Here is a 13,395-nt window from a genome sequence, read left to right on the forward strand (position 1 = left end):
ATGGTTCCTAGTCGGATTTGGTAACCACTGAGCCATGATGGGAATTCCTTTTTTTTTTTTTTTTTTTTTTGTCTTTTGTCTTTTGTCTTTTTAGGCCCTCACTCTTGGCATATGGAGATTCCCAGGCTAGGGGTCTAATCAGAGCTGTAGCCACCAGCCTACATACACCACAGCCACAGCAACAGTGGTTCCAAGCCAAGTCTGCAACCTACACCACAGCTCACAGCAATGCCGGATCCTTAACCCATTGAGTGAGGCCAGGGATCAAACTCGCAACTTCATGGTTCCTAGTTGGATTCGTTTCTGCTGTGCCACTATGGTAACTCCCAGTTGGACAATTTTTTAAATTTTATTTATTTATCTATTTGCTTTTTAGAGCCACACCTGCAGTATATGGAGGCTAGGGGTTGAAACCAAGCTATAGCTACCGGCCTACACCACAGGCACAGTAACACCAGATCCCTGACCCACTAAGGGAGACCAGGGATCGAACCCACATCCTCATAGATACTAGTCGGATTCATTTCCACTGCACCACAAGGGTAACTCCTGGACAATTTTTTTTATGCATTGCTTACTTCCATCTTATGGATTAAAAGACACGTTAATAAAACTTATCAAGAAAAAAAAAAGCCTGATGAAAGAATCCCAGGATCTTAAACCTCTTCTAAAATCTCCCTCAAGTCCTAATGTAGCAGTTCTCAACCAGGGACAATTCTGAACTCCAGGAGACATTCAGCAATCTCTGGAGATGTCTTTAGTCATCACAGCTGGGGTGAGTGCTACTGGCATCTGGTGGGTAGAGCCCAGGGACATTGCTCAAAATCCTGCAGTTCATAGGAGAGCCCCCCACAGCAAAGAATTGTTTGGCTCAAAATGCCAACAGTGCCAAAGTTGAGAAACCCTATTCTAAAGTGGCTTCTAATATTCATATAGTATTTTATTTTTTCCATTTTTTAAAGTTTTATTGAAGTACTGCTGATTGACAGTGTTGTCATGTAGTACTTTATAGTGTACACACAATTTCTACACATTTACTCATTTGAGCATCACAACAAAAATGAACCACACGTGGGGCAGGTAGAAGGGGAGGCAAGGCCAAAAATGAACAGTCAAATGAGTTGCTCAAAGACACATGCCTAATCGGTGGGAAAGGACAGATTTTTTTGTTTCTTCTCAAAATCACCAGGAGGATAAAATATAAGCTTTCTCTCAGGTTATGTATTTGGGCGATTGATAAAAACCCCAAGTCAGATGTATGATTGGTACTCAGTGAATGCACGCCGAATTAAAACAATACTGCTTCGGAGTTCCCATCGTGGCACAGCAGAAGTGAATCTGACTAGGAACCATAAGGTTGCAGGTTGGATCCCTGGCCTCACTCAGTGGGTTAAGGATCTGGCGTTGCCGTGAGCTCTGGTGTTGGTTGCAGATGCGGCTCAGATCTGGCATTGCTGTGGCTGTGGCATAGGCCGGCAGCTGTAGCTCTGATTCAACGTCTAGCCTGGGAACCTCCATATGCCACGTGTGTGGCCCTCAAAAGACAAAAGACAAAAAATAAAAACTACTGCTTCACTCTGGTGGTTGGCTACTTCACCACCAAAAGCACCTAATCACATCTGGTGGCACGCTGGACAGGCACTACAATACAATACGACCTCTCTCTCTTACGCAAGATTCAAGTCTTTCTTCTTTCTTACTTGATATCTCCCCACTTAGGAACCCAGGCTCTTACAAACACTGAGTTGCCCAATTTTGAAGAACAACTTCCTAGAGAAGATGCTGAATCACTTACTGGTTCATTTGTTCGTGCATTCATTTGAAAACTATTTACCATACACCTACTCCAGGCAGGGGACTGTGTTCATCAAAATGGTGCAGTGGGAGCCAATCAGGCACAGGCCCTGCTCTCATGGAATTTACTGTCTAGTGGGAAATGCAGATATGAATAAATAATAAAGTGCGTAATACATGTTTCAAATAGGGAGTTAAAGAATGCCTATCACTGATTGTCAGCATAAATATAAAAGCATTTAAAACTCCTTACTGACAAAACAAAGCCTGTTGTGAATTGTCAAGATTAATTCAACCTAGAAGTTCCAAGTTAAATTAGTGGTACTCAAATCCTGCTGTTAGTTTGACAGAAGTCTGACTGACAAAACATAACTGCAACACAGTGTTAAGTGACTTTAAGGATCCACTGATAGCAGCTTGGGTGAGTCTGCTGATTTCCTGACTAGCCTCACAGAGAACTGCCGTTTGCATTTGAGGTTTCTGCCCTGCAAAGATCCCCATTGTTTGCTCTGTCCTACTTTTGGCCAAGGAAGAAGAGCCATATAAAGCCAACGATAGTTTCCTGACCACTCAAAACAAAGTGACCTATTTTAAGTCTAAAAAAAAGGGATGGTGAATACAGCTAGCTTCCCTCGCTGGAGCTGCCTCCAATAGGACAACTGGAGCTCGTACTGTATCTGCTGGGAGGTACTACATGGCATTCAATAATGGCTCCTAAAAGAAAGTCCAAAGCTTATACTGTAAAATCAAAGAGAAAGTACTTCTAATGAAGGAAACAGGACAAACGAATGAAGATACTTTCAAAACTACAAACTTGGAGTTCCTGCCGTGGCTCAACGCTAATGAACCTGACTAGCATCCATGAGGACCACAGTTCAATCCCTGGCCTTGCTGAGTGGGTTAAGGATCTGGCGTTGCCATGAGCTATAGCGTAGATTGCAGACACAGCTCATTTCTGGCGTGGCTGTGGCTGTGGCTGTGGCTGTGGTGTAGGCTGGCAGCTGTAGCTCTGATTCAACACCTAGCCTGGGAACTTACATGTGCTGTGGTGTGGCCCTTTCTTTCTTTCTTTCTTTCTTTTTTTGTCGATGCCCATGGCATGCAGACATTCCTGGACTAGGGATTGAACCTGCACCACAGAGGCAATCCAAGCCACTGCAATGACAACACCGGATCCTTAACCCACTGGGCCACAACAGAATTCCAACATTCACATTCCTGATAAAATGTATCCTGACCTAGGATAATGATAGCCTTTCATACAGAGAAAGGGTTTTTTTAATAGCATTGCAATCTTCAATTAGACATCCACAATGGGATTTGAGCCATAAACATGTTTTATATGTGTGATTAAAATATATTGCTTCTAATATTGCAAGACCATCTGTCACCAACAGCATCTGTCATCAACATAAGGTGCCACCATTTCCTTCAAAGGGAGCTATATAAATCAATGCAGATGTTTATACACTGGGAGAAGACGCCAAGATAAATCTACAGAGTACCGAAATACAAACAGATACACCCACTGAGACAACTTCACATGACGGAAATAAGCAGCTTTAGGAGAAAAGATGTCTGTGACTGGGAACTCTAGAATTTTTCTATTCAGTAGCCCTGGAGGTACCCCTTTTAGTACATCAACTCAAGCTACAAGCCAAGAAAAAGAAACAACAAAGGGGAAACAAAATTAAACCACATTTCCTCCGAGTTTCTGACTTTTTTTTTCCTATAGCTTATCTTCAAGATTCTTACATAGAAGAAAAAGTCCTAGGTGACCAAGGGAATGTCACATAGGGTAGGAGCTCATCTCCTTCTATTTATTTTATTTTATTTTATTGTCTTTTTTGTCTTTTGAGGGCAACACCCACAGAATATGGAGGTTCCCAGGCTAGGGGTCTAATCGGAGCTGTAGCCGCTGGCCTCCGCCACAGCCACAGCAACACCAGATCCAAGCCACGTCTGCCACCTACACCACAGCTCACAGCAACACCAGATCCTTAACCCACTGAGTGAGGCCAGGGATCAAACCCACAACCTCATGGTTTCTAGTCGGATTCATTTCCACTGCGCCTTGACAGGAACTCCTCCTTCTATTTGTTAGAAGCTCATCATCCATTCTAAGAAGAGAAGGCCTAAGGTGTGACTGTGACTTAGGATAAAAGGATTCCAGAGCCATTGACCCTGAAGGCTCAAAGATACATCCTTAAAGACACACACTTACTGATTCTGTGCGACTGCTGCTGGGAGGTCGATATGTCCAGTCTATGGTGAGTTTGTCAGTGATGGATGAACTTGACTTGAAGGTGCATTTCAACTTGATACTTTCTCCAACATAACCCTGGACATGGGCATCTGCTTTAATCTCCAGGGAAAGGACGATGTAAACACCTAGTCAAAGCAAGCCCAAACATTCAAAATGTGTTCATTTGGGTGGAACATATAGATATGAGTGAACAATATAGAGACACTGTTTATCATTTTTAGAGTTCTCATCAGAAAACCATACCAGGGAGTTCCTGTCGTGGCACAGCAGAAATGATTCCAACTAGTATCCGTGAGGATATGGGTTCGATCCCTGGCCTTGCTCAGTGGGTTAAGGATCTGGCATTGCCATGAGCTGTGGTGTAGGTTGCAGACATGGCTTGGACCCTGCGTTGCTGTCGATGTGGTGTAGGCTGGCAGCTGTAGCTCCAATTTGACCCCCCCTAGCCTGGGAACTTCCATACGGCACATCTGCACCTGTGGCCCTAAAAAAAAAAAAAAGGACAAGAAAGCCATAGCAATAAATATCGTCTCAGGCCCAAAAGGATAAGGAGCAGATATCTGCATTAATCAAAGGTGGCAATTTTGTTATTTTACAACATTAAATCATAGAATGAATATTTTGGTAAAATGTTTAAACCTGGTCACACCAGCATTCTTCCAAATACAGACTCAAATTAATCACAACCAGGTAGATCAGCCCACAGCCGGCTAAAAAGCAACACTGCCCACTCCCCTGACATTTTACCCTCTGGCAATACAGCAGCTATTGTGTGGGCTGAGGGATTTATCCCAAGCACAGTTTGTAGCCGGAAACTATCACTACTTTAACCACCAGCAAAATAAGAATAAGAAGTCAGAATAGGAATTTTTTCAAAGAATTTTATAAATTTACCCCAAGGTTCTATCCAGTTTCATTTTGTTTTTCCCTTTCTTAAAGCTGGCTAATGATTCACACATTCATTAAAAGTAAACCATGGAGGGAGTTCCCATTGTGGCACAAAGAAAACAAATCTGACAAGTATCCATGAGGATGCAGATTCGATCACTGGCCTTGCTCAGCGGGTTAAGGATCCAAAGTTGCTGTGAGCTGTGGTGTAGGTCGAAGACATGGCTCGGATCCCATATTGCTGTGGCTGTGGTGTGGGCTGGCAGCTACAGCTCCGATTTGACCCCTAGCCTGGGAACTTCCAGGTGCCACAAGTGTGGCCCTAAAAAAAAGCAAAAAAAAAAAAAAAAAAAAGTAAACCATAGGGAGGGAAAAAAATGATTAAATTTGCAACCTAATGCGTTGTATATGTAAAAATAAAATATCATTTTAAGCCCTCTGGAGACTTCCTCTTTCCAAAACTACCTCATATGTCCAAATTTGACACCCCATCTCCCTGAAAAAAGTTGGCACTTTCTTCTGACCAAGCCCCTCTGCTTTCATAGAACAGTGAGTAGAAATTTACCTTCCCCCAGGAAGCCATTTTTTAGGAAGGTAAGCCACCAGCACTTTGCTTTTCCTTCTCCACCACAATCAGCCATGATTCATCTGGCAGGCCAAAGGCAGAGCAGCAAGCTTTCAGAAAAAGAACAAACCCACACACCATCCTCTGCTTGAGGCAGGAGGAAAATCCCAACTCTGCCACTTGCTGATTCTGTGGTCCTCACAAGTTTACTTGATTTCTTCCATTTCTCATTCTGTTAGCAATGATCATAATAACACTTACCTTAGAAGCTCACTGTGAGGAATAAATGAATTAAAACATGTGCCATGTGGAGTTCCTGTCGTGGCACAGTGGTAACGAATCCGATTAGTATCCATGAGGATGCAGGTTCAATCCCTGGCCTTGCTCAGTAGGTTGGTGTTGCCCACAGGCATTGCTGTGGCTGGGGTGTAGGCCAGCAGCTGTAACTCCAATTTGACCCCTAGCCTGGGAATTTCCATATGCCTCGTGTGTGGCCCTAAATAAAACCAAAAAAACAAAAAAAATGTGCCACACTAAGAAGCCTATCTACCCCGGAATAAGTGCTGGATACATGTTGGGCAGCTTCATCATCATTATTACCACCTCTTTAGTTCTGCCCATACTTTCTCAATCTTTCCCATCACAGACATATTTATGAGTCACCAATTCCATGACCTTTACCTCTGCTGCTTTGAATCATGTTTCTTGCTCCTCTCTAGACAATCTGGTCTGTTTACATTCTTCTTAAAAGAAGGAGACCAAGACTAGGCTCACAGCTCTACTAAGAAGCTGACCCGCCCCAAAGATGAGGCTTACTTCTGGTTCATCCAAAACATCCTCCCTGACTTTGCCATGCTACACGTGTCGTTCCTGTGCCTTTGCACATGCTGTTCCTCTGCCTGGAAAGCCTTCATCCCTCAACCCCGCCTCTCTCTGAAGGTCTCACTCCTGACCCACCCTTCTCATGACTCCAGAAGCAGCTCTAAAAGCTAAAAGGCAGGGAGTTCCTGTGGTAGCTCAGTGGTTAACAAATCCAACTAGGAACCATGAGGTTGAGGGTTCGATCCCTGGCCTCGCTCACTGGGTTAAGGATCTGGCGTTGCCTTGAGCTGTGGTGTAGGTTGCAGACGCAGCTGGAATCCCACATTGCTGTGGCTCTGGTGTAGGCTGGCGGCTACATCTTCAATTAGACCCCTAGTCTGGGAATCTCCATATGCCTCGGGAGCAGCCTTAGAAAAGGCAAAAGACAAAATACATTTTTTAATTTAAAAAATAAAAGCTAAAAGGCAGAAATGAATAATCTACATTCTCCCCATACCCTTAATATATCTTTGTCCTAAAACATAAGTATAGCAGAGAGATTTTAAAGTATGGATTTAGAATTAGACAGACCTGCACTTGAGTTCTAGCCCAGCTACTTTCTTGATCAAAGTTACCTAACCTGTTCAAGCTTCAATTTCCTCACTTGGTGAGTCAGAATAATAAAAATACCTACTTCATTGGGTCACTATGAGGATAAGGAAGGTAATACATGAAATGCTTAGCATAGAGCCTGAAATTGAAACATTCAATAAATGTTACCTATTACCATTAAAATTAACACCACAAACATTCAAAAACCTTCAGTAATTCTCTACTGGGCAATAAAATAAAATCTAAGGGGAGTTCCCATCATGGCCCAGCAGTAACTAACCCAACTAGTACCCATGAAGACCCGGGTTGGATCCCCAGCCTCGCTCAGTGGGTTGAGGTTCCACTGCTGCCTTGAGCTGTGATGTAGGTCACAGACGTGGCTTAGATCCCACATTGCTGTAGCTGTGGCACAGACTAGCAGCTACAGCTCTAGTTTAGCCCCTAGCCTTGGAACTTCCATATGCTGTGGGTGCAGCCCTAAAAAAAAAAATTAAAAATAAAAAATAAACTCGAAAAATAAAATTAAAAAATCAACAGCCCTCTGGTGATGCCTTCTCAAAATCTCTGACACAGTTCATTACCCTTTCTGCAATTTTCAGGTGACATTTAGTTTGTAATGCTACGTGAACACATACACCACTGCTTGCCTTCGATCAGTAAAGACTATTTCCTCCACTAAATGGAAGTACCTTGAGGGCAAAATTCAGAGAGAGGGGAGCAGGCAGAGAGAGAATGAGAGAAAGAGGTGGACAGGTCACCAAAAGTTCTATTACAGGAACAGAGTGTGCTTGTTAGCACCCACCCATTCTCTTCCTATCCCCATTTTTACAGCATTTTCAACATTCTTAAGTCCCCTAGACACCTACCTTTTCATTGCACTGATTCAGGAAAAGTTCAGCCCTAGATGACCACTTCTAGACTGTGTCTGGTGGACACTGGAGGAGAAAAATCATACCACTGCACAGATAGTTACCATAAGAAATTCATGAATTCCACCCACAGCTGAGCCCTTAAGGAGGCATGACCATTCTTTAATCAGCCTTGGTCAGCATCTCTGACTCCTCAAACTTTGCTATTCTCAGTTATCCTCTGTGCAACCTACAAACCCTTCATGCTCAGAAGGAAAGGTCTCCCCTTCCTCAAGAAGCTTGAAACCATACAAACTGCTCAGTCACATATTTTCCTGCATCTGCACCATCCTCACCTCCAATCTGAAAGGGTGTGTTTTCTTCTATGCAAAGTCAAGCCCCTCTCGTCTGCCTGGATCCCTCCCTTCCAAACCCTATTCCAGGAAAACAAAACAAAACACTCTGTCTACTATCTTCGACCTCTCCCTTTCAAGAGGGGTTCTTTCTTCCCTCAGTCTCTAAATACAGAGAAGTCTTTCCCACCTGTAAAAACAAATAACAATAAAATGGAACAATAACACATTTTCCTTAACCTTCTAATACTACCCGTTAGCAAGTACTGCCCTCTCTTTCTTTTCTAAGCCAAGTTTGTGAGAGTTGTCTGTATCGATGTCTCCCTTCCCTCTCTTTCCACCCGCTTTCAGACCCCTACAGCACAATCTTGACTCCACCACCACTTCTGGTAAAGGACAGAAGTGCGAAGTCCAAGGGATTAAAAACTCCAATAGGCATTTTTCTCTCCCGATTTTACTGGATACTTCCACAGCAGTGACTCCTTGCTCCTTGACCTTCTCTATCACACGGCTTCCAGGATAATATTCTCATTTATTCACTCATTCTTCAAACACAGACTTATGGAGCATCTGTTTTGTGCCACCCTCTGAATTTGGGGTTAAATATGAGCAAAATAATTACAGTCCCTGTTTTGGAGCTTAAAATGCAGAAGTTCCAATCACCATCAAGATGAATATATAATTAAAAACTATGAAAAGCACTATGAAAAAAAGACAGAGAGTGGCTATGAGAACTGTACCTTCTATGGTAGGAAAGCAGGGAGTGGCTACAGCAACCTTTGCAGAAAATATGTTTTTGAATTGAGTTCTGAAGGAAGGGTGAGGAGGAGGAATATTTCACACAGAGCCTATGCAAAGATCCTGTGCCAGGAAGGAGCATAGTAAGTCAAGGAACTGAAAGAAAGGCAGAATGGCAGCAACACAAAGAGCCTGAGAGAGAAGAATGAGATGTGGCTAGGAGGTGAGCAGAAACCCGATCATGAAGGACCTTAGAGGTTTGGGTCCTAATTCTTAGAGTAATGGGAAGCCATGGAAAATACTTAAAGACTTAAAATTTAACTATTTACTTAAAATTTTAACTATTTTCCAAGGACCGAATGAGAAGGGACATTATGTTTACATTTTTTTAATTTTTTTATTTTTTTTTTTACTTTTTAGGGCCACACCCATGGCATATGGAGGTTCCTAGGCTAGGGGTCTAATCGGAGCTACAGCTGCTGGCCTATGCCACAGCCACAGCAACGCCAGATCCAAGCCGTGTCTGCGACCTACACCACAGCTCACGGCAACACCGGATCCTTAACCCACTAAGCAAGGCCAGGGATCAAACCCGCAACCTCACAGTTCCTAGCTGGATTCATTTCCACTGCACCATGATGGGAACTCCTGATGTTTACATTTTCAAAACATCAGTCTAGGGAAGACACTTGGGAGGAGCCAAGAGTAAATATAAGATTACTTAGGAAGCTGGAGTTACCTTTGTAGCACAGCAGAAACGAATCCCACTAGGAACCATGAGGAATCATGCAGGTTCAAAACCTGGCCTCGGAGTTCCCATCATGGCTCAGTGGTTAACGAATCCGACAAGGAACCATGAGATTGAGGGTTCGATCCCTGGCCTTGCTCAATGGGTTAAGGATCTGGCATTGCTGTGAGCTGTGGTGTAGGTTGCAGATGCAGCTTGGATCCTGTGTTGCTGTGGCTGTGGAGGAGGCTGGAAGCTGTAGCTCCAATTCGACCCCTAGCCTGGTAATTTCCATATGCCGCAAGAGTGGCCCTAAAAAGCAAAAAAAAAAAAAAAAAAAAAAAAAAAAAAGATTACTTAGGAAGCTACCACAATACTCAAGTGAGACATAAGAGAAGTTTGAAATAAGTTGGATGTGGAGAGAACTAGGAAGACAGCAATACTTACAAGGTAAAATCAGCAAGAAGTGGAAATAGACTGTGGAATGTTAGGGAAAGAGGGTGTCAAAGATGACTTCCAGGTTTCTGACTTGGTGATACCTTTCACTGACAGAGGGAAGATTAGGAAAGTACCAGGCTTGGCAGGAAAGAACATGAGTCTGATTTTGGATAAGTTTAAGGTGCCTTTGAGATACCCAAGGGATAATGTCAAGGGGGCAGTTGGTTTAGGGCTAATATTTTAGCCTAAAATATTAATTCTCTGGCACTTTACAAAAGTTTGCTAACCCTGGTTTATAGCAAAGAAGAAATATGGTTTAGAGTTATAAAATCAGAACCTCATCAGTCTCCCTCCAACCAACCCTCCATATTGACTGTGACACACACACACACATCAAATCTCTGACAGTTTCTGTCAAATCTCTTTCTAGGACTACTCCCTTCCTACCTATCCCTTAAACACTGGTGTTCCTTAGAGTTCCACCCTGAGCCCACAGTCCTGCTTTCAACATGTTCTCCTTGGACAAGCCTATTCACTGTTACAGATTTCATAACCACAAATGGGTTAATGATTCCCCAGTCTGTATTGCTAGCCATGACCTGCCTCTGAGTGTCCAATATTACTGGATATGCCCACTTGACTGTTACGAGATCTCAGACTGAAGGGAGTGAACTCTCGTTTGTTACCAGCTCAATGTCTATTCCCCTCATCTCCTTTCCTAACAACACCCAGATTTTCTTTGGTTGTCCACTCTTTCTCATGCAGCCCATGAGCTTGAAGGAAGACGCCTCTCTCAGGGGCCAGGCAAAGAATAGTGGGCACAATTGGCTAAGATTCTAAAGAGTATATGGGCCACTTTTCAAAGGGACTTTTCAGGGTCAAGGAAGCCAACAAAGGCACAAAGCCTTTACCACCCCAGGCTCAAAAGGGCAAAGGGAGAAAAGGGTGTTACTGGAGCCTGGTAACAGCTGGAGCTGTGGGCCACCTGACAGACACTGTATCCATGAAAGAATACAGCCACTACAGACCATGGCACTACAACAGGGAGGGAGCAGGGAAGAGATACCCTGATGTCATTCAATTCCTGCCCTCCAATGCCTCCCATTGACCACACCTAATTGGAAGCCAAAGAAAGGGATAGATGGATGACACAGTTTCCAGGTCAGCTTTCTAAGGGGGTGGGGGAGGGGGGACAGAGACTAGAGTGAATGGATCTGGTGGGAGAGGAGCAAACTAAGAATAACTAGCAACTGACCCTACCCCCAGTTCTGGAAGATGACTCGGACTGGCCTAAACCAATCATTACATACAGAGGTGAGCAGGTAAACAGCTAAAAAGAGAAAACTCAGATATGCAGAGTTTGACAATTTCTGTGGTACAAATACTCCCATCATGGCTAATTTCAAGCTACAAAGGTAAAGTCTCTGAATGCTGAATTAGGAAGACATGCATAATCAGCTCTTGAGAACCAGTAGAGCAAGTTCTAGCACATCAGCCTCCTGACTACAGAGATATGGTTGGGGTCAACACGTGATTTAAGCTAACCCAATCAAAGTACTTTCAGAAAATTTGCTTGGAAAGTTATTTAGGACCTTCAAGTCCTGTTCATGTTCTTCTCTATGTTTGGAATTTTCCTCACTTCCTCTAACTCTTATTCTTTCAAGATTTAACCTAGGTGACACCTCCGGAAAGTCTTCCTTGTATCCTTTTGGCAGATTAAGGTCACCTCCCTGGTGACTGCCATGGTTTCTCATGCATTTCTCTTTTGGTACTAAATTCTAAAATGATCTGTTGACTTGTCTGTCTCTTCCAATAGACCCTGAGCTCATCAAAGTGGAACCTAGCACACTGTGGAGGTGCAGTAATAGTTATTCAACTGAACCAAACCAACAGCATTTCCTTTTATAAAACAAAAATTGTGGAGTTCCTATTGTGATGCAGCGGAAATGAATCTGAGTAGGAACCATGAGGTTGTGGGTTCAATCCCTGGCCTCACTCAGTGGGTTAGGGACCTGGCATTGCAGTGAGCTGTGGTGTAGGGCACAGACACAGCTCAGATCTTGCATTGCTATGGCTGTGGCGTAGGCCGGCAGCTATAGCTCCAACTGGACCCCTAGCCTGGGAACCTCCATATGCCATGGGTGCGGCCCTAAAAAGAAAAAAAAAAATTGTTACAAAATAGACATAAAAATTATAAGCTTTGAGCAAATTTTGGTTACTGAATTATAGTAAGTACATTTTTAATAATGCTACCTACCAGCAACTTCTTCCTTAAAATATGTGAACTCCATATTCATGAGCATAATTTTGCTATAAAGTTATTAATGTGTAAAGTCACTCTACTGAAATCTAAACATTGAATAAGCAGGCATGAAATGTACAGTTACAGAAAAGTAACAATAACATCCATAAATAAATCTGTACTACTAATCTACACATCAGGATATTGGTTCTCCCAATCAATAGAAGAAGAAGAAGGGACAGTGACTGAAAGGAATCACAAGGAAAGTTTCTGGAATAACAATATAGTCTATATCCTGATTTGGGTGCTGATTATCCAGGTGTATTCAGTTTCTGAAAATTCATTGAGCTGTATACTATGACATGTGCACTTTTCTCTATACATATTTTAGTGAAATCGAAAGTATCCTAGGAGAGTTCCCATTGTGGCTCAGTGGTAACAAACCCAACTAGTATTCATGAGGATGTGGGTTTGATCCCTGGCCTTGCTCAGTGGGTTAAGGATCCAGCATTGCTGTGAGTTGCAGTGTAGGTTGCACATGTGGTTCGGATCTGGCATTGCTGTGGCTGAGGTCTAGGCCAGCAGCTGCAGCTCAGATTCAACCCCTAGGCTGGGAACTTACATAAGCCACAGGTACGGCCCTAAAAAGCAAAAAAAAAAAAAAAAAAGTATTCTAAAAATCAGTGGATATAAAATAATTTATCTCTTCTATTCAAAAAATAAGAAGAAAAAAATATCCATTGAATGTTACACTCATTCATAAACTTTCATCCTAGGCCTAATATGCTAGTGGATGTATATTTTCCCCTGAGTTAAAAAAAAAAATCCTTGCCAGGTAAAAACAGCCAACGATAGAAATAATCATAATAATTTAAAAAATTTTTAATCTGGGAGAATATCACATTTGAGCATAAGTAATTTACACATAGAAGAAATGGAAAAAATGGCAAAAACTCCCAATTTTATTTATCAAATTTTCCAAGATACAAATCTGATTCATAAGATTGCATACTTAAATGGAAAAAAGTATATGCGCCCTAAGCTTCCTAATGTACTATTCCTACATACTTAGATAACTGATATAGTAGGACCATATTTATTACTTAGAGTTCAAACTAGCTAA

The 13,395-nt window shown here is 42.6% G+C and overlaps 2 protein-coding genes across 7 annotated transcripts in view; one reads left to right on the forward strand and one right to left on the reverse strand.

The window, feature by feature from the left end:
* IL10RA (interleukin 10 receptor subunit alpha) overlaps positions 1-13,395 on the forward strand; it is a 926,736-nt gene that overhangs the window by 238,606 nt on the left and 674,735 nt on the right. The window lies entirely within an intron of this gene.
* The window catches only part of MPZL3 (myelin protein zero like 3), a 28,171-nt gene that overhangs the window by 12,655 nt on the left and 2,121 nt on the right, over positions 1-13,395 (reverse strand). For 4 of the 6 annotated variants that reach the window (XR_014815405.1, XR_014815406.1, XM_003129905.5 and 1 more), the window contains exon 2: positions 4,019-4,185. The exons of the other annotated variants lie outside the window; for them this stretch is intronic. Coding sequence is in view for 2 of the 4 variants with exons in the window: in XM_003129905.5 (XP_003129953.1) it covers positions 4,019-4,185 (167 nt within the window). In the remaining 2 variants the exon portion in view is untranslated. The remainder of the gene's footprint in view (positions 1-4,018; positions 4,186-13,395) is intronic. 6 annotated transcript variants of the gene reach the window in all.

The sequence above is a fragment of the Sus scrofa genome, chromosome 9, assembly GCF_054392235.1.
Source record: "Sus scrofa isolate SSC_HxYL_T2T_F1_AM1 chromosome 9, Sscrofa_HxYL_maternal_Yorkshire_Landrace_v2.0, whole genome shotgun sequence".
Classification (NCBI taxonomy): Eukaryota; Metazoa; Chordata; class Mammalia; order Artiodactyla; family Suidae; genus Sus; species Sus scrofa.